Below are 23,743 nucleotides of genomic sequence, written 5' to 3' on the forward strand. Positions count from 1 at the left end.
CCTAAATGCTGGTCTTTTTATGGATCTTTGCCTTGGTTCCCAATTGCAAAGTGAGGAAGATGATATCTTGTGGTGCTTGTGATGTCTAGTGAGGAAGATGATCTCTTCCTGTGCTTATGAGACAGTGACCTTCTCTCACCAGATAGATTCTATCTCAACAGGACTTGAGAAAGCAAATGGGAATTAGTCTGCTCTGTGTTATAGGGACTTCTTCCACCCTGAAGAAAGCTCTGCTTGAGGACAAACTCCTTCCACATCAGCCTACTGTCAAAGCCCCTCCCTTGTTACGTGGGCTGGTGGGCTCCTGCTTTCACACCCAGCACAGAGCAATCCTTGTTACACCCCTGGGCATACTGCTGATGGGACCACAGATGGGATATCACTGGTGGGATCCATCTCACCCAGCTTCAGCCATCTCCAGATGAGGTGGCCAGCCTCATTAACAGGCCTTCCCTGAAGCACATACAGAGATGCATACTCTCTGAGGGTACCAATCATATTATATGCCTCTGAAACCTCTTTTAAGATGAGATGAATAACCCCCTGGCATTGCCCAGTTTCTCTTCGATGGCTGTAGATGTTTAACATCGTAGACAGCCAACACAGTGCAGGTGAACCCCACACTAGGTTGAGACATCTGCTCTGACATGTGTAGAAACCACACAAGGGAGCCCCAGAGTTCCCATGTCCTGCTGGTTTTGAAGGGTTCATAGCTGGCCAAAAGGCAATTCAGTGTCCCAGTTGGACTAAGGTAGAAGTAAGGTCCAGAGCTACTTGGTCTCCTCAGGGAACACTCCAGTTCAGGTCTCAGCACAGGACAGATATGGACCTGTTGGAGCGGGTCCAGAGGATACCACAAAAATGATCAGGGGAATGGAACGCCTCTGCTGTGAAGAAGGCTGAGAGAGTTGGGGTTGTTCAGCCTGGAGAAGAGAAGGCTTCGGGAAGACCTTATTGCGGCCTTTCAGTACTTAAAGGGGGCTTATGAGAAAGATGGGGACAGACTTTTTAGCAGGGCCTGTTGCGACAGGACAAGGGGGAAGGTTTTAAACTAAAAGAGGGGAGATTTAGATTAGATCTAAGGAAGAAATTGTTTACTATGACGGATGTGAAACCCTGGCAGAGGTTGCCCAGAGAGGTGGTAGACGCCCCATCACTGGCAACATTCCAGGTCAGGTTGGACAGGGCTCTGAGCAGCCTGATCTAGTTGAAGATGTCCCTGCCTATGGCCAGGGGGTTTGGACTAGATGACCTTTAGAGGTCTCTTCCAGCCCAAACTATTCTATGATTCCTGACATAGGGGAGCTGCCCTGCCCTCTGTAACAACCTGTCTTTGATCATGGTTCATAAAGGGAGCCTAGAGAGTCCTGAATTCAGGACACGTGTAGCTCCTCCCTCTGCTTAGTCTCCACACGTCCTCTCCAAAGACTTTCCACCGCTCTGAGGTGGGTAAGCAGTTCGCAGGGTGAGTCAAGCTTGCAAAATGCAACCCAAAGCGAAAGGAAACAGATTGGGGCTGGGAGCTACAGTGTGTTGTAACCTAGAGATTAAAAGTCCTATGGCCCCACCCAATGCCAGCCATTCTCCTATGTCCTTAGGGCTGCATGTTTTTCCACATACTGTTCAATTTACTATTTGCCAGTTCCAAGTATAGCAAATTCACAGAGTGAGAAAAATCTCATTTTGAGTTGGTTTTGGCTTCTCTCTTGCAGTTGGACTCATTTGGAACAAGGTCTTTGTACTTTATTACAGCAAATGCCCACGGGTTATTATTTCGGAGAGCCATTAGGGAAAGGAGTCCAAGTAGAGGGGGGCAGTGGGCTGAAGGGGAGCCAGGAGAAAAGACGCAAAGCTTCTGAAATGCATCGTTTTTCACCTTGCCATAAAAACAAATGGCGGAGAGAACCTGAGCTAATAAACACCCATTGAGAACAGGGTGACTTTTTTCCCCCTCTCTTTGGCTTTGACCACTGGGTTTTTTTCACCTCTTTTTAAACACATGTAAATCATAGAAAAAAAAAAAATTCTATTCAAACTTACAAAGAAATACCTTGGGCCAAATTAGTTTAAAAAAAAAAGAAGGCTGGTGAAAGTTGTGTATGGCTATGGCCAGATGAGATAGATAGGCAGATGGATAGATGGATAGACAGACAGATAGGTAGGACTGGAAGCATCGACCTGGATTTCAGATGGCCTCTTGTGCAAGGGGCTGTACGGGCACCACTCAGCCTTCTTATGGAGATGCCCATATAAGAGGCAGATCAGAAACAATATCAAGACATTGGTTAGATCAATAGGACAGTTTTTCTCTCAGTTTGCATGATTGTTTTTCTCCGAGTACAATGTGTCTCTAATCTTTGATTGTTTTTCTCTACATCAGCATTAGCAGTCAAGAACATGGTACATGCCAATGAACTATTTCTTGATGATTTGGTATTGCTGTTATACACGATTCTACTAAATATATCTTTGTCAAAACACAAAATTTTTGTCAGTTATGCCTCAATTAGACAGAAGGTGGGATTGATCTTCAAAGTCAGAAATAATTACCCGTGCTTCTGTACAGTCAATAGTGAGAAAGACCTCTAGCATAAGCCCCAGAAGAATACCTTGGAGTTAGAGATCTAACTTTACACTAAAAAAAAAAATAGGTTCAAAATAAAATTAAGTGAGGAGAATACTATACTCCTTAGGCATGTTCAGGTCATTACTTTTGGGAGAATGGATATTATGGATGAATTTCACTCAGAAACGGGACACTGCATCCATTGTTCAGTCAGGTCTCCACCCATAAATCAAATGGAGGTTTGAGGTGGTATAATCAATCATTTTATTTGGACAAAAATATTTGAGATTATAAAGTATGGGGCTTTTTTGGATGACTACAATTTACAGTTAGAAAGGTCAAAAATTTATATAGATCTTTTCTCCAACAGAAAGTATTTTCTGAAGCTAAAGTTTTTCTGAAAAGCTATTTTCAATTAAATTTTATTTGTTGATTTTTTTTTCACTTTTTAAATGACAAAAATAAGGAACACACTGCCTTTTCTCCTTTATTCTGGAAAGAAATAATACAAGAGAACCAACACCAGACTTCTGTCACTGTAATAAAAGAGTTGTTTCATGGACAGAAAAATATTTTGGCATTTTCTATGAAAAAGAAACAAAAAATGAAAAAAATAGAAAAAAAAGAAAAAATATTAATTTCTTTCAGCAATTTTAATAAAAAATCCCACTTTTGGTCTACTCAGTTCTACATTAATTTCAATCAAGGGAAGCAATCAATCAGCCACAAAATTTGAGCAAACATGTCTCTCACCAACACTGTCCTGATGAACAGCATTGTCAGTATATGTAAAATTATGTATTTTCTTAAACAGGAGGAGTTATTAGCAAAAAATGAAAACCAACTCCATTAGCAGTCGTGACCTGCTCTAGCTCCATCCCACGGTGATGCCAAGGGTGGGTTTCATACGACGAGTTGTGGGCTTCACCTCATCCAGTAGCAACCGTATAAACAGGGTCAGATGAATCATGCCCTAAAAGTCCCTGTTCCTCCCCATCGACCATAAAGGGACCCCCAAGTGATGATTTCTGTAGCGTTAGCTGAGATGAATGGGAGACGAGGGGCTGAGTCCAAGGCAACAAATAGCCATATGGTTGCTTGTAATGTACTGAGAACAGATGGATCAGCGAGCGATTTACAGATGCAATAATGCTATATGATCCCAACCCCATAATGAAGTAATATTATCCCCAGTTTGCAGATGAGGAAATCGAAGCATAGGGAAGTGTAGAGCCCAGTCCAATTTCTGGTGAAGCCAAATTATTTGTCTGTCATTACCCATGATGAGGAAAATCTGGGAATATAACACAGGCATTTTGAGCCCTGTCTTGATATAGGGAATCCCAGCCATAAACTGTTCGGTTACGCATTGGACCTGGAGCTGATGTGGAAAGTCTCCTACTTGGCCGTGCAGCCTGCTGCATCATGGTAAATCAGCTTAGCACAGCCTTCAAACTCTTGTTCTGCTGCAGCTCTGGAGAGGACTTCTGGTTCTCTCGTGCCTTGCTGCCCATAGGTTCGGCTCTTTGGGGAGATCCCAGAAAGCAAAATAGTGGAAGGCTCAAGAGTGTTTCTGCTATTAAGTGTCATATTGATGACTCTTCTGGGAGTACCTTGGTTTGCACCTTTTCTTCCCTCACTACAAGACATGCTCCCAAGACATGGACTGCTGGATACCTCATGGACAATGGAGTCAATGCTTCCCAGAAGCATTGAATTTCTGTGCGTATGCCAGTTGAGTGCATTGCACATTTTCCCATATAACAGCCTCCCAGTCCCAAGGGATCTCCAGAAATGGGTATTTTGCTGCAGCTCATGCTGCCAGTGTAACTCATTCAGCTGTTCCTGTTCACCGTCTTTCTCAAGGGCAAACTGGGAATCAGCAGGTCAGAGCTGGGTGAAGTGGTGGCTGCTTGTAGCTATCATCTTTCCCAAGGGCTTCAGAAGCCGTTTTCTGGTCCAGATAATCCCAAACTCAAGGGAGAGGCTGTGGCATCAGCAAGCACTATGGAAGCTGAACACAAAATGCTCCCACACCCAAACGGATCCATCCAGCCCACAGCTTGTTACCACAATGTCCTTGAGAAAGAAGATTATTGGAGGTGGGACACAGGCTGCATGAATTGTCCTGGATGGCCCCAGACAGCTTAGGGGCTGAGCATCCTAATTGCAGAGCATGGAGACTCCTTTCATGGAACATCTGTGCCAGACGATGTATAAAAGTGTAAAGCTGCTAAAAGAAAGCAAAAGCCAAGCTACACAGATAGCTCTGAACTGATGAGCTGCATAGTGGATCTCCTCTTGCTGCAGCACTCAATAAAACACGGGCTAACGCCCTGAGGCCATGGTTTGACGGCGCAAGGCAGCAGCCCTGGTGAGCCTAAACCACCACAGCCCCGTGCCACAAACCACCAAATCAATATAAGTGAAGTGGCCTGGATCAAAAACATTTGCATGGGTTAACTGTGCACAGGCTCGTTTTTCATGTTGTCTGGCCCTTTGCAGTTGGTGGAGAAGTGACCTAAGGGCCGAGAGGCAGAGCAAGCCGTGGGTCCCAGCTGATTGCTAATGTACCGCATGCCATCACAGAATCATAGAATCATTAAGGTTGGAAAAGACCTCTAAGATCATCGAGTCCAACCGTCAACCCAACACCACCATGCCCACTACACCATGTCCCTAAGCGAATACCTAACCCAGGAACTTCCCAACCTGGGTCAGCATGGTATTGCTGGGGCATCTGGCCATGGGGGATCCGTCGGTAGCAACTGGAACCACAGCCTTATCTGACTTGGTCTGACTTTCTGCCCATGGTGAGCTCTGTGCTGTCAAGCGACCTTGCTCCATCACTGCTCGAGCCAGCCGATACACCTTTCCCATCCTCATGGCTGCAGTGTGGGGTGTGGGTTGATGTTACACTAAATCTGGTGTAAATTGCTCCTGTGAGCAGCGACCACCCCCCTTCTCCAGCTATGTGGTTTTGATACTCTCAATTTTGATACTCCAGCAATTGTCCGGCCACATGGTAAATCAGAGTCACTGGCGGACTGGACAGAAAACTGAGGCGGCTCACATCAGATCAGTTCATCGATCGCATTCACCTCTTGGCTGTGCAATTAGTAGGTCCAGCACAAGGGAGAGAGAGGGAACGTGTGGCTGGGGCCACGGGGAGGAGGGAGCAGGCCATTCCCTCCATCGCCGGATTAAGTGTGACGTGAAACCTCTGGTTTCACAATGGTTTGAATGGTCTAAGGCTGTGGGGATGCTTCTTCCCCGCTGCCCCCCTTAATTCTAGCAACTTTGCTGTGCCAGCACTAACACTCCAGTGCAGGGTGCACTGGGTCAGGTTCTTGATGTGGATGGGAGATATTTATTTTTATTTTTTCTTCCCGGCTAAGGTTGCAGCCAGGTCAGTTCCCTCATCTGGCTCCCCCCACAACTGAGCAAGGTGCCGTGGTTGGGAGCTGCAGAGGGAGAGGAAGACCACCGATTTTACAGGCAGGACAGATACAATGCTTCTAACCCTCTCGCCAAACTGTACCCCAAGACCCACGCCAGCTGGGTTGCAGATAAGCAGATTTGGGGGGCAGAGCAGGCCAGCGCAGCAGAGACTGGCACAGCAAACCCGCTGCCAAAGCAGAGTCAACGCATTTTGTGGCTTCAGGTGGGCCAAATGGAATGTTTAAAGAAGCAAAAGGAGAAGGCAGGTGGATTTGCAGCAGAACTGCAACGTGCAGGTGACAACCCTCGGCGGGACTGCTTGGGATGGCTGCTCTGCTTGGAGGCGGCGAGCGATGCACCGGCTGTGGGGAGAAAACAGGGATGGGAGGACACGGTGCGAAGGAGCTCAAGTCCTTGCATAATTGAGGCATGATGTGAAACATGCTTCATGTCTGTTGGCCCTTTTTGGACCAGGCTACTTTCTTTACCCCTCCTGACATCCGCTGAAGGGCAGTTGGAGCACAGGACCTTCTGGTGCCACCTGCCAAGGTGGCACCACCTTTTATTCAGCCTACCCTCCTCCAGCACCTCCACCACCCTGGCTGAACTGGACACCAGACTATTCGGGGGGTGGCCTCAATTCAAGCTGAACTAGGTTAGATTAAATTTTGCTTTTTTTTTTTTTTCCTGGTCATTCAGACAAATATAATGATATTCTCATCTGGTTTGTTCCAACATTATTATGGGCTTTTCAATGGATTCCATATTGCGCCCTCAGTTATAACATTAAACCAGCCAGCTCCAAACTGCAGGATGATTGAAACATTCTGGTTCAGCTGCCTGTTCCAGCTCACCTCAAGCCAAGTTACTTTAAATATATCAAAATTCATGGGATGCATAAAGAATGCAGGTCAAACACAGTGACAGAGATCTGTGGCTGATAGGAGTGGCATTCAAAGAATACCACGGGGGGAGATGGTACCCCTTCTTGCTTCGTGAATTTAAAATGAAATGAAATGAAATGAAATTAAAATAAAATAAAATAAAGTAAAATAAGATGTGAGGAGACAGATTTTAGTACATACAATAGATCTGGAGTTAGTCCAGGTTTGTCTTTGACTCTTAAGTTTACCTGTCTGGAATATGATGAGTCCATGACCTCCAAGACAATGTCTGAAGAACCTCAACGTCCAGCAATGTCTGGAAAACAGGACCAAACAAGTCTACAGACCTGCAGGTGTCCATGAAGCAGCTTAATAAGGGTTGCTTTCCCGTCCCAATCTCTTAAAAAAACAAGTCCAGGAGAAATGATGTATAATTTGGGACTGGAACCTACAGATCTAGGACCTTTGAAATGAGGGAGTACACAGACTAGGAGTATGAGACCACAGGACGTGTTTTCTGAATGACTGTTTTTTATTTAATATTCCCCAGTCTGAAAACTGTTACTGGAATATATCTATTTTCCTTAACAGAAAACCTCAACGTACTATGAAAGTGCTTCTTAAAATACTACAAGAAATACAGAGTTGTGTTTCACCACTGTTGAACATGGCAACTTTGGGTGAATGAGGCCTTTGAAAAGAGTACTAAAACCCAAAAGCCACCCAATTTTTGGAAGATCATTCAGGATTTTTTTTGGAAACTCTTTATAATAAACATTTTGAGAGCACAGTTGTACATTTTAATTTCAAGTCACATTTTGACTATCAGGAGAGAACAAAATCAAATGATAGGAATACTCGTGTATTAGTTACGGTGAAATAACTGAACAGTCTCTTTTCGTGCCCTGTTGAGCTCTCCGTCACTCTTTCTGTGACTTGCTTTATTACAGTGTTTATTCTGATCAATCTGAGTGTATACAATCCTTTGCTGAATTCATTCAAGGTATCAGAAATGACTTTCTGGCCAGTGTAAACAATGGTAATAGTGGGATTCAACCCATTTGATGTGGTTTTAGTATTTCAGTAAACCCATAGATTTTTACTTTTTCAATAAGAGTGAGAAATTTAAAAGTGAGTGTAAATGTATATTGCGTTTGCAATAATAGCTGAGAATTAGTCTGAGTGTATTACATCAGCCTGAAATATTAATTTTTCAGAATTCTGAGCTCCCTTTTGACTTTGAGGCCAAGTCTTTGAAACGCTGAGTGCGCTGAACTTTGACTAAATCTGGATCCCTTGGGGGACGTTTGCAACATCCATCCTTTCTGCAGTGATGCTGAGCTCCTCTGCTTTAGTTCAAAAGTCTGATTCTGCAATATTTAGATGCTCAAAGTCTGATACTCCCACCTAAGATCTAGGTTTAGGACTGCAGGCATCCTCTACTCTTCTGTAGTCAATGAGGAGAGACAGCTGTGACCAGAGGGCAAGCCCCCCTCTGCAGGGCAGGCTGAATTGCCCTCTGGAGCTGCTAATCTCTATCCACTGACATTGCGATAATCCTAACGTGACCACAGCTATCATGTAGATGCCCGAAATATGTGTCTACAGTGAGGTGGGATGAACGCAGGTGTAAGGCAGAGCCATTTGCAATGTCAAGGATCATTCCCCTTTATGCAGAACCTGGCACAGTAAGACCCTTCAGGCTTGCCGAAAGAGTGAACACTTTTACTAAGAGCAGGAATTAATAACTCTGGAGACGGAGGTCTCGGAAAGTCATGCTGAAGCACCATCAGCCATGCATTTCACCTTTTGCACTTTTTCACCTCTGGCTCCATGCTCTTGGCCTCCCGTCTCCCCCACCCTGCCCAGCTGCAGCTCACGGTTATGAAGCCACGGAAGAGAGCTGGTGTGGAAATTATTTTCTCATGTACCTGGAGACCAGCATAATTTCATATTAGAAGCTAAAATTAAAATCCTATTATAATAAAAGTAACTGGAATCCCAGGGGGACAACATACCAAACATTAGCTGAAAACACCTTCCTGAGCATGCAAAGAAAATCGTAAGGGAGAATGGCATCTGTTACTAACATCTGAGTGCAAATTCTTTCCACCTGCCACAGGCAGAAAGTCAAAAACCCTTCATTTTCTGCTGAGCGCTTGAGCCGCCCGCCTAAAGGACACTGTAAACTTCATTAAGTGGCTTTCCACCGTGGCCTGCCTGGATGCTTTTTCAGGCCCTGCCATCAGCCAACGCCAAGGAGGCACCTGGGGATGCTGGTCCAGCTGACCGGCTTGCATTTCCCAGCTAGCGTGGAGAATGATGGAATGCTTTCATTTCCTGAGCAGAAACCGCAACGGTTTGTATTTCTATAGATATATCGGCCCAGGCTAGAAAATCACTTACCAGGGCAATTACAGCCACTACAGGAAGAGAAAAGCTTGATACAAAAGAGAAGAGATGAACACAGTCTTTGGAGAGCACCAGCAAGCTAAGAACATAAATGCAACAATAAATCATAATATCGAGATCCTATCATGTCCCTTGTCAACTTCGAGCCTTAAAGCCATTTCTGAAGGTCAATGACATTAGCGCCATGTGATGTGCAGGGAAACTGAGGCACACAATGCTGGATGTGCACTGCCCAGCGAAGCTAGAAATACAGCCTATGTCTCTGAAGTCCTCCAGAAACCCTTCTGAAGGCAAAAATCAAGAAAGCAGAGCAAATCTGGGTCTCTCAACCTGCAGCATGTGCTCAGGCATCGCGCGGCTCTGCAGGATGAGTCCTTCTGCACAGCCATGCTGGGTGCCCACTAATTTCTTTCACGTGCCCTGTTATTTTTTCCTGTCCTTGTTTTTGCTATTTAATTCCCAAACTGGGACTACCTATCTCTTATGCAGATGTAGAGCACCCAAAGGAGCCCCTATCTCGGGTTGGGAGCTCAGGTTCCCTTGCCTGTTTCTGCTGGATGGTGGAGGTGGTGAGGAGGGAGGGTTCAAGAAGGATTCCTTAAATTGGTCAGGTAGAGATAAAAACAGCATCGATGATGCCTTTGGTTGTGGCCTTCAGCTGGGATTTCAAATTCAGTGGCATTACTGCTTGCACCAGGGTAAGCACGACCCAGGCTGCAGGCTGCCATCTCCTGCATTGTCTGTGCAGCAAACGAGCAGAATAAATACACAATTAAAAAGTGATCCTTTCTCAGCTGGTCTGGTAGCTTCTCCCTGCCTCTCATGCCCTTGAAGCAAAATTGGGTGGCTGCATTAAACAGACAAAATGCCCTGGGATCCTTCTCAGGAAAGGCTTTGCATCCCTGCCCCAAGGGCTGGTAGGATTTGTCAGCAGCCAAATTCTGGCTGCAACCTTCCCCTAGCTGTCACCCACGTGTTGTGCAACGGGGGAGTAGATGCACTGAGCGGTACCAAGATTTTGGTGTGTTTTTTCACTCCCGAGCACTATGCACAGGTCCCTGAGCCAGTCCCAGACCCCTGCCTGTCGCAGGAAGGGGGGCCCAGAGCCGAACTGCTTCTGGGGTCATCCAAGCCCACCTGTACGGTTAGGTTAGTCACCCGTCACAGTGACTAATCCACCGGGATGGAAGCGAGGAATTCATTTTTGGTTTGGCCACGATACTGCTGTATGCTGCTACACAAGCTATTGTACCATCACCAGCCTCAGTTTTCCCATTTACAATTCATCGGCTGATATTTCTCAGAATCACAGAATGGTTGAGGTTGGAAGGGACCGCTGGAGGTCATCTGGTCCAAGCCCCCTGCTCAGGCAGGGCCACCTAGAACCAGTTGTCCAGATGGCTTTTGAATATCTCTAAGGAGGGAGACTCCACAACCTCCCTGGGCCACCTATGCCAGTGCTCAGTCACCCTCAGTAAAAAAGTGTTTCCTGATGTTCAGACGGCACCTCCTGTGTTTCAGTTTGTGCCCTTTGCCTCTTGCTTGGCATTGGGCACCTCTAAAAAGAGCCTGGCTCCATCCTCTTTGAACCCTCCTTCAGGTGTTTATCACAGAGTCATAGAATCATAGGATAGTTTGGGTTGGAAGGGACCTTTAAAGGTCATCTAGTCCAACCCCTCTGGCCATGAGCAGGGACATCTTCAACCAGATCAGGTTGCTCAGAGCCCCGTCCAACCTGGCCTGGAATGTTCGCAGGGATGGGGCATCTACCACCTCTCTGGGCAACCTGTGCCAGGGTTTCACCACTCCCATCGTAAAAAATTTCTTCCGTATATCTAGTCTAAATCTACCCTCTTTTAGTTTAAAACCATTCCCCCTTGTCCTGTCACAACAGGCCCTGCTAAAAAGTCTGTCCCCATCTTTCTCATAAGCCCCCTTTAAGTACTGAAAGGCTGCATAAGGTCTCGCCGAAGCCTTCTCTTCTCCAGGCTGAACAACCCCAACTCTCTCAGCCTGTCCTCACAGCAGAGCTGTTCCACCCCCTGATCATTTTTGTGGTCTCCTCTGGACCCGCTCCAGCAGGTCCATGTCTGTCCTGTGCTGAGGACCCCCGAGCTGGACGCAGCTCTGCAGGGGGGGTCTCACCGGAGCAGAGCAGAGGGGCAGAATCCCCTCCCTCGACCTGCTGGCCACGCTGCTGGTGATGCAGCCCAGGACACAGTTGGCCTTCTGGGCTGCGAGCGCACATTGCCGGCTCATGTCCAGCTTTTCCTTCACCAGTACCCCCAAGTCCTTCTCGGCAGGGCTGCTCTCCATCCCTTCATCCCCCAGCCTGTGCTGATAATGGGGGTTGCCCTGACCCAGGACCTTGCACCTGGCCTTGTTGAACCTCAAGAGGTTCATACGGGCCCATTCCTCTCCCGTCAGCCCATTTCTCCAGGCTGTTGAGGTCCCTCTGGATGGCAGCACGACTCTCTGGAGTATCAACCACTCCTCCCAGTTTGGTGTCATCTGCAAACTTGCTGAGGGTACACTCTGCCCCATCATCCTGATGATTAATGAAGATGTTAAACATATTGGACCCAGTATTGACCCCTGGGGTACACCGCTAGTTTACTGGCCTCCAACTAGACTTTGTGCTGCTGATGAACACCCTCTGGGTCTGGCCATCCAGACAGTTTTCAATCCACCTCACTGTCTGCTCATCCAGCCCATTTACTTGCTCTGAAAACCTCTGTGACGTTTATGGAAAGTGCTATATAAAAGCCAGGCATTGTTATTAAATCTCACCCTTAGTCAGCAAAACGCTTAAACATGTGCTTAAGATTTATGGTAAGCTTAAAACGCACTGGGACCCAAACGCCTGATTAAGTGTCGTGCCGAAGCGAGAGGGATGGCTGAGCAGCGGTAACACGCTCCTAAGTCACCTATTGCACTTAATGCTTTTACGTTAACAAAGGGCAACCGGGAACAAAGCTGGATTTCACTGCCGAGGTGCTCTGCAGGGGGGACTTGGGACTGAAGTGCCCACCTGCAGCCCCGTCCTAAAATCACCGCTCTCCTCCTCAGCAGGGAGATTTTACCACCAAAGGACAGGGCAAGTACAACTCCTCCTGCTGCAACAGTCCGGGCTGACCCCAAAGAGCACGGAGAAAGCCGGCCTCAGCGGCAGATAGGCGGAAAGTCCTCTAAGCTTTAAAGCAGGCGTTTGCTCCAAGTTCTTTGGAGGAGATTCTCTCCGTCGATTAATTACAGAAGGAGCACAGGACCATCAGCTTCCTAACTTTGAACCGGTCTTGGAGTTATAGAAGCAGCAGAAAAATCTTAATTTTAAAAGATGCCCAAACTTGCCTTTTTGGTCTTGAAAAGTTTGTAACGTTGTTCTGAAGCCAAAGCTTCTCTGGAACCTCAATAATTGCAAATGGATTAAAAAATAAGATTCTCACTTAATGACCAAAATTTGGGAGCCGGAGTTTGAAGGGAAAAATTAAATTGCATGGTATTTGTGGTAAAATTGACAGATTTGAGAACACGGTAACTCATATAGCCTGAAAAACTTTACAGCTGGATGATGTAGAAGTCTCTTGCTTATAATAATTTTTAAAACGTCTGTTCTTGCTAAAGATTATTTCTAAAATACTCTGTATTGGGAGCTGATCCATTTTATGCTTTAATTCAAACAGCATGCTGCTTGAATTTATATTTTTATGAATGCATAAAAGAAATATGTCTCTGTACTTACGTAATACGTCTGTGAGTCCCACCGAACAAAATACGTGAGCACTCCACAATCTTCCAGAATTTATCTGTCTGGGAAAGGGCAGTCCAGGCTCTCTCACTCGTGTCAAAGACTGATTTTATTTTGTTGCTTTGTTTTTTTTTAATCCATTCATTTGAATATTTGTTTGAACTCATTTGTTTCAGAGATCCTGAGCAGATCCCTGCAGCACAACAAAATCAGGCAAGCAGGGTCTGGTCGTGCAAATCAGCGTGCAGGGTTTGGCCCCAAAGCATTAAAAAAAAAAATTGGCCTTTAATGATAAGGAGACAAGAAGTTACACTGACATGCTTTCAATGCAAATTCACCTTCACACCAAATAAGAAGAGTCACCTTGAACAGCTGAAAAAATGAAAGCAAAAGAGGAATTTTTAGATTAAACTTTGGCCTACTTTTATATATGTGTGTGTCTCAAAAAGAAAGAAATTCAATAAATAAATGCATGGAAGCATCTGACGGTGCCATTGCTTAGTGAGGACTACGGAGTCAGCAGGTTGACTTCGCACCCTCCCTGCACAGAGGGTGTAGCAGTTTATTCTTTCTAAAATGTTTCATTCTAGATTTCAAGATGGATATGCTCCATTTCTATAAAATAAAATAAAATAAAATAAAATAAAATAAAATAAAAATGAAATGAAATGAAGAGAAAAGCAGGGTACTAAAAACCCAGCATATATAACATTCAGCAGGTTGGACAGCTTTCATCGATCTGCCAAAATACACAGGAATACCTCTTCGCCATCCTAACTTGCATCATCAGATTTGTTAAAAAAAATCAGATGCCCAAAAAAATTTCCTGTTCAGCATAAAAACCAGTCCCAAGAATGGATTTTCCAGTGGCCTAACTGCTCCCCATTGAAGTCAAAAGGGTCCTGGATGGCCTTCCTGCACTGGACCCAAGAAGAAGCTTCTCTTGGTATAAAAGGGAGAAGTCTGCTACCAAAGCATGCAATGACAGGACTTTTCCCTCTAAATATCCTTGTTGAAGTCTGAAGGTGCTCAAGTAGAGAGATCAGAATTTGGCTCCTGGTGAAAGGACAGCCCAGATCCTTTAGGTATAGAGAAGTGCTATAAGCTTAAAAAAAACCCATCATGGTGCACCACACCTTCAGAAACACAACGATCAATTTGTTTTCTTCTCCTTTCTCCCCCTCCTTCCCGGGCATTGACTCCGGACGATGCTCTCTGTGGTGGGAACCGCACACTCAGCCTCGCAAAGGACTGGAGGCAGCTGAAATGAGAGGTTCCCGGGACTGGCTCGGAAACACATGACTTGGAGAAAGCCTCACCTGGCTGCCAACCAGCTGGGGGAATTTCCCACCCAGCGTTATGGAGCATAAGCTCACACGTCAACCTCAGGCCCATAAAACATCCAGTAGAAATGACTTTGTCATGAATTGCATGTGATGGTTTTGGAGCTATCGAAATTGAGATCTACTGGTGTTTCCATAGTCTTTCCTATTGCATCCAGCCTCTGGGACCATCGCAGTTTCAAGTCTGCCAAACCGAGGATCTCTTTCTCCATGAGCGCATCGGATGGGATGCACAGAGCAGCACGGGCAGGACAGTTGAGCAAGGACTCGGCATGGAAGGACACATCCTATTTTGGAGCAGAATTAGGAAGCTGAAATAACCTGCTGCCCTGTGCTGAGCAAGACGAGTGTGTCACGCTGAAGGAAAGAGAAGCCCTGTGAAATAAACCCAAACATGCTCCAGCACGTTCCAGCACATGGGAACACCATGATGGGTGCTTGGCTTTATTCTCAGATTAGTATGTCCAATTTATACGTGTGATGTCATTGCACAGAGCTGCAAACACTTATCCAAACTGACTCAGACCCTGAGGCTGTTGCTCCTTGCACCTACTGACAGCCAAGGAGGAGATGGCTGTAGACGTTTGGAGAAGGCCGAATGGAGATGGAGGAGATGAGAACAAGGGAGATGGGGAAACAGTAGGGCACCTCCACTCCCCATCCTGAGGTGGGATGGGAAGAGGAATGGGATCTGAATATCATGCAGAGGATTTTGCAAGAAGTAGATGTGGAAGTGGAGGGCAGCAGTCCTGGCAGGCAGCTGAGCCTGACCCAGAAGAATGGCCTTTTAGTGCCAGTCTCTCTCCATCACTCTCTTCCCAACGATTATAGAAGAAACACAGGATGAAAATCCATGCACCTCGGTTCCTAAGACCAAAGGGGAGGAATCCTGGCTATATACCAGCCTTGAAAGACAGCTTAGCAGTACCATAAAGTGATCCTTTCATCCACGAATCCCGGTGCAATAGGAACATCTAGCGTCCAAGGAAAAATTCTGCCTCTTTAAAATACCTCTTGAGAGCCCAGTGAAATAAACTCTCACCTCTTCCACAGCTGCATCTGCACAAACCCCAACACGATCATTGAACATCCGAACATGCAAAGCTAGCTCACACAGGAGCAGTGAATAATCTGAAGACAAATATTAGCTCTATGCTAATATGGTCAAGGACAAAAGCAGGAACTTTTGGATAAGGTGCTACACTGAGACGTGGGCAGCTGCTCCAGGGCCTGCCTCCACCAACCTTCTAATAGCACAGCTGAGATTATTGTTGTTCGTACTACAGTGACAACCAAAGTCCCGCTGTCCTAGCTGTTTACAAATGAACGGGTGATTTTATTTCCCAAAGGTTTACCATTAAGTAACTTAAAGATAGGCTAAGGATGAATTATAACACCCCGTTGACAGCGGGAGAATCGAAGCACAGAGCATTTCAATACAGAGGGAAGATCCCACAGGAAATTTCTGATCAAGCTGTGACCGGACACAAATTTCTCTTAATTATCAACTTCACAGCCAGAAATTCCTTACTCTCCTGGGAACAAACAGTTTTTCTCTTCATCAGGTTGTTTATAAAGATTAGCTTGACAGAGTGAGAGCGCTGGAAGGGAGATGTTCTATATAAAATGTCCAATGTATGAAGCCACAGCCTGAAATTATAAACAAGAAGAGAAAAGGGGATTAAGCTACTGAGGACTGTAAAGATAATTTGTGCTGTAAACTGGTATAGCAGGAACCATAGGTATAGCAGGAACCAACTAGCCTTAACAAAAGCAGGTGCGGAATGGCACACCTTTTCCCTTGGCTAGGAAACAGGGCTTGAAGATCAAAATAGAAAAAAAAAATCCAAATCCAAAATGATTCACACACTTTAAAAAAAAGTGAAAATCATTATCCTGTCATGTTTAAATGGGTAGTAGCACTGATGGCACCGGAGGCTTGAGTTTACAAACAGGTAGCATGTGACTTTGGCAGGACTCTCTCAGTCTGCAGGAAGATACTGAACAGACGGTCCCTCCAACATCCAGGTCCACCTTTTCCTTCCTCCAGTTCTCTTCTTTCCTCCCTCCTGTACTTCCTTCTACGAATTCTTGCCATGAATGGAAAAAGAGGCACTAGATTAAGAAATCGACCCTTCCCTGATACATCAAGGATCTGGCTGGGACTTGACACCTTCCACACAAGGTAAGGTGAGCCAAGGCACATCTGCAGCTCCAAGGCAATTGTACGTTCTTGCTTATCCCATCAAATGCAAATGTCTTAGTCTTCATCAAGAGGCATAAACGTATAAACAACATTTATAGGGTAAGAATATAAAAACGGACGATCGGAGCAGCTGACCTGTTGAGAGCTCACAGCCTAACACCCTCAGATAGCTCCTTGGCTTGCTTTACCACCAGGATGCAAGATCCGGCTCTTTCATTTCAGGAGGAAGAAGGGGAATCCGGACAGAAAAACGTGGCATGAAATCCAGGGTCTGATTGTCATTTATTTCCACCCACAGTGCAGCAGGAAAAGGCTGGAATCTATTAAGTAGTTCAAAATTGAACAGGATCCACTTGTCAAGCTGAACACTTGATGTGTATGGAAAAAAAAATTCACCACAGTATCACTTCTAGCAGTTATGAAAGCATAAAGATACACGCATTATAAACGCAGTCTCCTGAAAAGCTTGCATTCAGACAGCATACTGATTAGCCAGTAGTAAGAGATCTATTACATTTAAAGTCAGTCTAACATGATCATGGAGCAGAAGGAAAACTGTTCTCCTTGCGGTCTATGGGATGGGATATGGGCTTTCTAACCAGGAAGACGATGCTCAGTTCTGGCTGGCATTGATATGCTGTAGGATTTCCAAGGACAGAGCTGAAAATATTGGCTTGGCCAAGAGTGTCCAGAATTAGGCAGCTTCATGTGAAACCTGTCAGAGCTGCAAGTCCTCTGAAACCACAGGCAGGAGAAAAGATGACCAAGAGGTTTGGTGCATCCATCATCACTTGATGGCACTTTGATATTTGATTCTCTCCTCCTATAAGACATCATTTCCAGTTCACAATTGTTTTAGCTAAAGGTAAAGGCTTGGCAAACAGTCGTACTAGAAATCAGGTGGTCTATTTAGGCAAATATGAATCTTGAGGCCTTCCCATGGTACATACCAATTTCTATACCTGTTACAACCTCTGTACAATGCAGGCAGTGATTTTTACACAACTTGATGAATGCCGTGAGATGACTTAAAACTGATACACCCTCCAGTATTCACCATGCAGCGTACCCAGCAAGCCCAGTCAAAAACCCAGCCCAAACCCTGTGTTAAATACGCGTGATTAATACAGTGTATTAGAGAAAAAAATACAAGCCTGCGGCGTGGTTTGCTTCTTACGCAGAAGTTACAAGGAGAAGAACGGAGGCAGCCCAAGAGGTTCATTTCCTAAAGGAGAATTCAAGTCCTGGAAACCGTTTCACCGAACACGGATTCCTTTTCCAGCCTCTGGCGTTCAGCAGCTTGGCAACACAGGGAGGGCTGAATGGAGCTGCCGTCATGGAAGGGAGCCCCTGGCATTGCTGCGTACCTGCAATTACCCTCTCCTGTCTCTGTTTGCGTCCTTATGGCTGTAAACAACATTCACTGCCGTACAAAGCATCACATTAAAAACGTGCCATATGGAAGAAATCAGAACATTTCCGAGTAGGTCTTTCTTTCTCAAAAGGACTAAAGCAGTCCTCGCAGACATTATGCACTGAAGCACAACTGAAATATGTGCTCATTGTCTCAACTAGAAGCAAAATGTGAAGCAGCAAGTGTTTTATAAGCCTACGATAAACACTACACAATGATGAAAAGCCTCATGAGCCTCACCGAGCGTTAGAAGATGGTCCTGCTCCTAACCCTATGCTTCAGAGGTGTAAGTGCAGTTTGTGGCTTAGTCCTCCTCGCAGGCTGATCCTTAAATCTGTCAACGGTCTGGTGTCTCTGTTTCCACCACCTGTGAAATGCGGGGACCAGTAATTCACTCAGAGGCAGGTTCCAGTGGGTTCAACATTCATTTGTAGTATCCAGAACTGCTGGGTTTGCTCCCCTCATTACAAAAGTAGCTCCACACTAGGATGGGCACTTTTAACATCAATTAGGACACAAGATCATTTTTTTCAGGGTACTGAAGAGATGAGAAACAGTGATATTGCCATGTTATAGATAAGCAATTGAAACGCCACGAGGAAAGATCCTCATTTTCAGCTGATACAAAGGGAGCATGCCCAAGGTGAGCATGAACTCCAAGAGAGAGGCTCTGAATGAAATCCCAAGCAATATGCATGGCTGACAGCCTGCAGCAGTGCCAGCAATGAAACCTGGTCAGACTAGGGGCAGGTCTTCCACCTCAAGTCTCCTTCTCCTCTCTGAAGCAGTCCCATCCCACCCAGCAGAGCAAATTTCCTCCTCCAGGAATCTCAAGCACTGTTTCCCCCTTCCATCCTGATAGAACCCAGCCCTCCAAAGCTTGCTCTTTGCTGCCAGCTCCTGAACAAATTCTCAACCGGTGAAACCAGAGCCTACGCCCAAATCTACACCATCCTTTTTGAGAGGCGAAAGCCTCATTGCTCTCCTTCTTCCTTACTACTGTCTCACTCCCATGAACATCCTTATGGTTCAATGGTTTAGCTGTCACGTAAAAAGCTAGGGCAGTTCTAGCTCCGCGGGTTTTTCTCTGAGCTGCACCGAATCCACAGTGCTAAGCAGGAAAGCTGAGAGCAGCAGAGCACACAGCGAACACCCAGGCAGGCACCTTCTGGAAACCAGACAGCTTACGGCTTAACTACATACCAGGAGCCGCACCAGGCTGGTATGGTCAAGGTGCGCCGCCTGCTATACGGCAATAGCTTATGATACCATCACCCGTTTGGCTGTCTTCGGCTCTTATTCCCCTCCTGAATGATCCAGGATCTAATTAAACTCTCAGGAAACAATTAACAAATGTCAGAATCCTGAACTCAGGCTTCTTAATTTTGGTGTTGAACTACTTTAACCCCTCTGCTGCCAAACCATAAAAGGGTTAAAATCCGCTGGTTTAAAATTAAACCACTTGACAGAAGCCAGGCTGGACTTTTTAAACCATTAAGCAAACACTTTTCCACTTCAAACAGGAGGCAGCCTGAATCCAGGGTGCTTGTTTTGTTTTCGGTGTGCCCTGGCTCGCACGCAGCTGGCCCCACGCGCTGTATTTACCTTGACAAGGCAAATCGCTCGCCAGCGACAGCACGGGCTCGCTGGGCTGGGATGAGCAAATGCGTGCTGCACCTCCATCACACGGAGAAGGCTGGTGGGCAAAGCCCAAGCCAGCACGCTTCGCACCGGGCCCACGACGGACAGCCCAAGCAGCCCCGTGCCGAGCTGCGAGTCGCAAACACGTGAGCCCGGGGCGGTAGGTGAGCCAAGCGGTGTTTACTCTGCAAAGCCCAGCTGTTAAACCTATGACTAGGACCATTACAAAATTATTTTTCCCTCTACCAGGCTGAGGTTTGACATTGCTCACACACAGCGAGCAGAGGCAAGGGATACTGCTGCCATGGTTTGTCGTATTAAAAAGTAAATACAGCCAATTTCTCTCCCAAACACTCTTCCCAGAGGCAGGCTTCAACACTTGCAAGCAGCTTTGCTCCATTTCCTTCTGTGAAGAGCATACCAGTGGTTTCAAAGCACTGGCTTTGGAAACACAGACAGCTCTTATGAGGCTTTGGTTAAATTAATTAATTGCCTGAAAAAAGCTCCTTACACCACTCCTCTGAGGACTGCGAAGTGCCATGTTTATTACCAGTGTTTCAGTGATTCCACAGGAGACATTCAAACTCCTATGCAGAAATAGATTTAAGCTCCAGTCATTTCAGGCTCACTCATCACTGCCTTGAACACACATCGGATTACAAATATGATACAGTACAATCTAGTTCTGTTTTGCAGGAGCTGAAAAGCCTTCCCAAGTAAAACCTTTTTATTTTGTAGGTTAGAATCTCTTTTATTAGTTTTTTCCTCATGTCTCTTAATGACAAAGCCCCCCAGTTTCCACATGGTAGTAAAAGACCTGCACAGCACTAACAAACTGTGCATATAAAAGGCAAAAGTTACCCTAGAAGTACGTCTCTAAGCCTCATGTCGATAACAATTACGTCAGTGAAGAACGAAGCACATGAATACTGTTTGGCACATGTTACCTGCTGCATCCTCCCCCATGGAGCATTGGTCCAGATCCGCGACATTATTTGGAAAATAATAGCACTTGGGTTTAAGGTAGAAGGGAACTTAGGAGGCGTTAAGCACTTTTGGCAATAACAGAAGCTGTATTATTACACAGAAGTCTTGATCAGTAAAATCTTTGTACTTGTGCACCGAGAGGCTGTTCAAGTCGTGACGTGTCCAAGCAGTTCTTAGCCCACGCTCTAAGAGCTGGAGCAGCTCCTATGCCACAGTCTCCAGGACAGAGTACCAGCCGCCGCGTACGCCCTGCTGACATTCACCCGCTTCCTTGTCCAGCTGAGGATAGCTGACGTTCACATCGATGATATTCCACCAGTTAATATTTTCCCTTTTTTTTAATTAAAAAAAGCCTATCCTAAAACCCAACCCCACAGGCAGTGCTACGTTAAATTCTTTTCCACAGAATGACAAGGGGGTGGATAGAGTATTTTTTACTGCAACTTCTCAGCCAAGTGAATACAAGAGAGAAGATCACTATTCCAAGATATTTAATAAGAAGAAATTACAGACCGAAAGTCCGCCGGGCACATGAAATTTAGCTAATGCACAGCTCTAGAATGGGTCACTTCTTACAAACAATATTACAATTTTTTGCTTTAGTGTGGACGTTTTGTACAAACGACAAAATACTGAATCAGATGCAACAGCTAGTGCTAAAAACCACAATAAAATGTATGGCACAAAGAATGCTAAACTAAACGATGTGTAATTAGCATTTACTTTTGGCAATTCTGGTTTGCACTCATTCAGTGTAGAGATTTGTTCCCAATCAGCACCAGGTTCAGTTAACATACATTTTGTGCAAAGTGTACTTTTAAATTCATGAAATAATTAGTTGTGTAAACGTATCTTCCTTTCACAGTAAGACAACAGTGATTTGGGTATCGGAAACAAACAAGAGAACCCCAGACAATATTTTATTTCACTGTACATAGTGTATGTATATATAATCACCATATTCAGCAAGTAGGTAAAGTGCATGCCAGTAACAACTTGGACTGTAAATGAAGAACTTGCAGTGCAGAAGTACACTTTACTCCAATACTAACAAACTAATATGAAGTAATACAAAACAAGGTAGAGTAAGATCTTGAAAACACCATACTCTACGTGATTTACTGTACCTTTCTTTAAAAGGTAGGCTGAATTACTTGGAAACAGGAAAATTTCACATCAACTATCAGTAGAATAAACAGTTCAAAGCTTCACTAGCTAAAAATATTGCACCGGAAGTGTTGTATTTGAAAGCAATACAAGAAAAATTTTTTAATATAAAAACACTTAAAAAAAAAAAGACATATTACAACAGCTACTTTGAACTAAAATAGCTGGTAAACTGTCAGAATTGATGAAATGTGAGTTCTTTACCACAGGCGATAGATACATGGATTACCTGAAATCTCTCCTATACAGTAGCACGTAAGTTAGGAGGGGAAAAGGTCTCTACTGTCCTATAGTCTTGATGGAGCCAATTGTAAACTCAACAAAACCTATTAGACAACAATTGACAGTATTCCCCTTTATTTTAGAAATACAAGTATACAAGAAGTCTTGAAATGCTTCACCACCCGTTAGTGCAAACAAATAAAAGCCACAGGAAGATGGATGTACCACGACTATCAAATGTTATACAGACGTCTGCAGCTCTGACCAGAGGCCCCTCAGCCTGTGAATCTGGAGCAGACACACAAAAAACACACGATGTTCCACACAACTCATGAAGTTCCCATTTAGAGAGTCGGAGACGAATGGTAGGGAAATCCTTGGGAAATGAAGGACAGAGAAGCAAAGGGACAAGAGACTGTCCACTAACATCTATCGGAGATGTGGCAGCCCAGACCCAACATGCTATTTAGGGACCACACTAAGTGAACGCTATGTTCATGACGCTCTGAGGACACTGCATCCCATGGCAGACTATAAGATATAAAACCACTGTGTGCAAGTGAGGGATACAAACAGTGAACTCCAAGAACTGAATAAATTTGTGAAGAAAATCACTTTCTCTGCTCTGAAATAAACTCCTTCACTACATGTGCAGTTTAAAAGGGAAAAATAAAACACACAAAAATGTGTAGATGATCATCGAAGATTAGCAGTCCCTTTTTGGAAAGCAGAAGCACGTATTTAACTTCAACACTTACTTTTTATAAGTGGCTTAAGTAAGCAAAACATTTATCGAATGGCAAAAAAAAAAAATATCTGCTCAATAAGTAGATGTCTCTACTAATACATGCACATTAACTAACCTTCTTCTCTTGATTTCCTGGGACATGGCAACAGACAGCTGTGGCCACTAAGTCTTCATTACTCTTATAAAATTTCTGGGTACATTAAAAGCATGATTGAAACCTATTAAAACTATTTGCTCAGGGAACACAAGGTTTTATCACCATCACTTGCTCACCTCAGCATTAACTTACAAAAAAAAGCCTCATTGACTTGCAGTTGGACATCTGGCCCTTAGTTCAGCTATTAACTATTTTAAAGAAAGACCTTGAGAGAGAATTAATAGACTGTAATCATCTAAAGTAGTCTCATATGCAGTTCATTTCTCCTTCACTTTTTCGTTGCAGTAAAAAAAAACAACTTTCAAAAGCAGCAACATAAAAAAAGCACATAAAAGTTGATTCAGATTATATCACATCCCTTCATATTTACAGATTTTCTGTAGTAAAGAATCCACTATCATTGTTTCACCGCAATTAAAAGTCTTGGCCTTTTTAATCCTAAAACAGCCTTCAAACATCATCCAAGTCTGGAAACATTTTCAAAACCCTCAGGAACTCGACAACAGCAGCATCGTATTCCAGACAATATTGCAAACACCTCCCATGCAATCAAAGTGTCTATGGAAGAGACAGTCTTGAAAAATACAGTTCCCCGATCCTCCTCTTCCTCACGACACCATCCCCACTGGCTCCAACGGGCGCTACGTTAGTTTCTTTATTCTGCGGTTCTGCTTGTCAATATTCAGCGTCGTGCGGTCTACGGAGGTAGTGATGGAATCGAGAGCTTCGTCCTGTCTCTCCAGCTCAGCTTCTGTCTCCAAGGCAAGGCCCTTCAGTTTCTTTAGTATCTGTCAGAAGAAAAGACTG

The 23,743-nt window shown here is 44.8% G+C and overlaps 1 protein-coding gene across 6 annotated transcripts in view; it reads right to left on the reverse strand.

Moving 5' to 3' along the window:
* Nucleotides 1-8,678: 8,678 nt before the first annotated feature.
* SNAP47 (synaptosome associated protein 47) overlaps nucleotides 8,679-23,743 on the reverse strand; it is a 42,164-nt gene continuing 27,099 nt past the window's right edge. For 3 of the 6 annotated variants that reach the window (XM_075144367.1, XM_075144364.1, XM_075144362.1), the window contains exon 5: nucleotides 21,120-23,724. In XM_075144367.1, coding sequence (XP_075000468.1) covers nucleotides 23,578-23,724 — 147 coding nt within the window. In that variant the 3' untranslated portion in view covers nucleotides 21,120-23,577. Of the gene's footprint in view, nucleotides 8,823-21,119; nucleotides 23,741-23,743 lie in introns of those variants that run through there. The other 3 variants (XM_075144363.1, XM_075144366.1, XM_075144369.1) reach the window with 3 other exon arrangements.

Source organism: Calonectris borealis, chromosome 2, assembly GCF_964195595.1.
Source record: "Calonectris borealis chromosome 2, bCalBor7.hap1.2, whole genome shotgun sequence".
NCBI classification, from domain to species: Eukaryota; Metazoa; Chordata; class Aves; order Procellariiformes; family Procellariidae; genus Calonectris; species Calonectris borealis.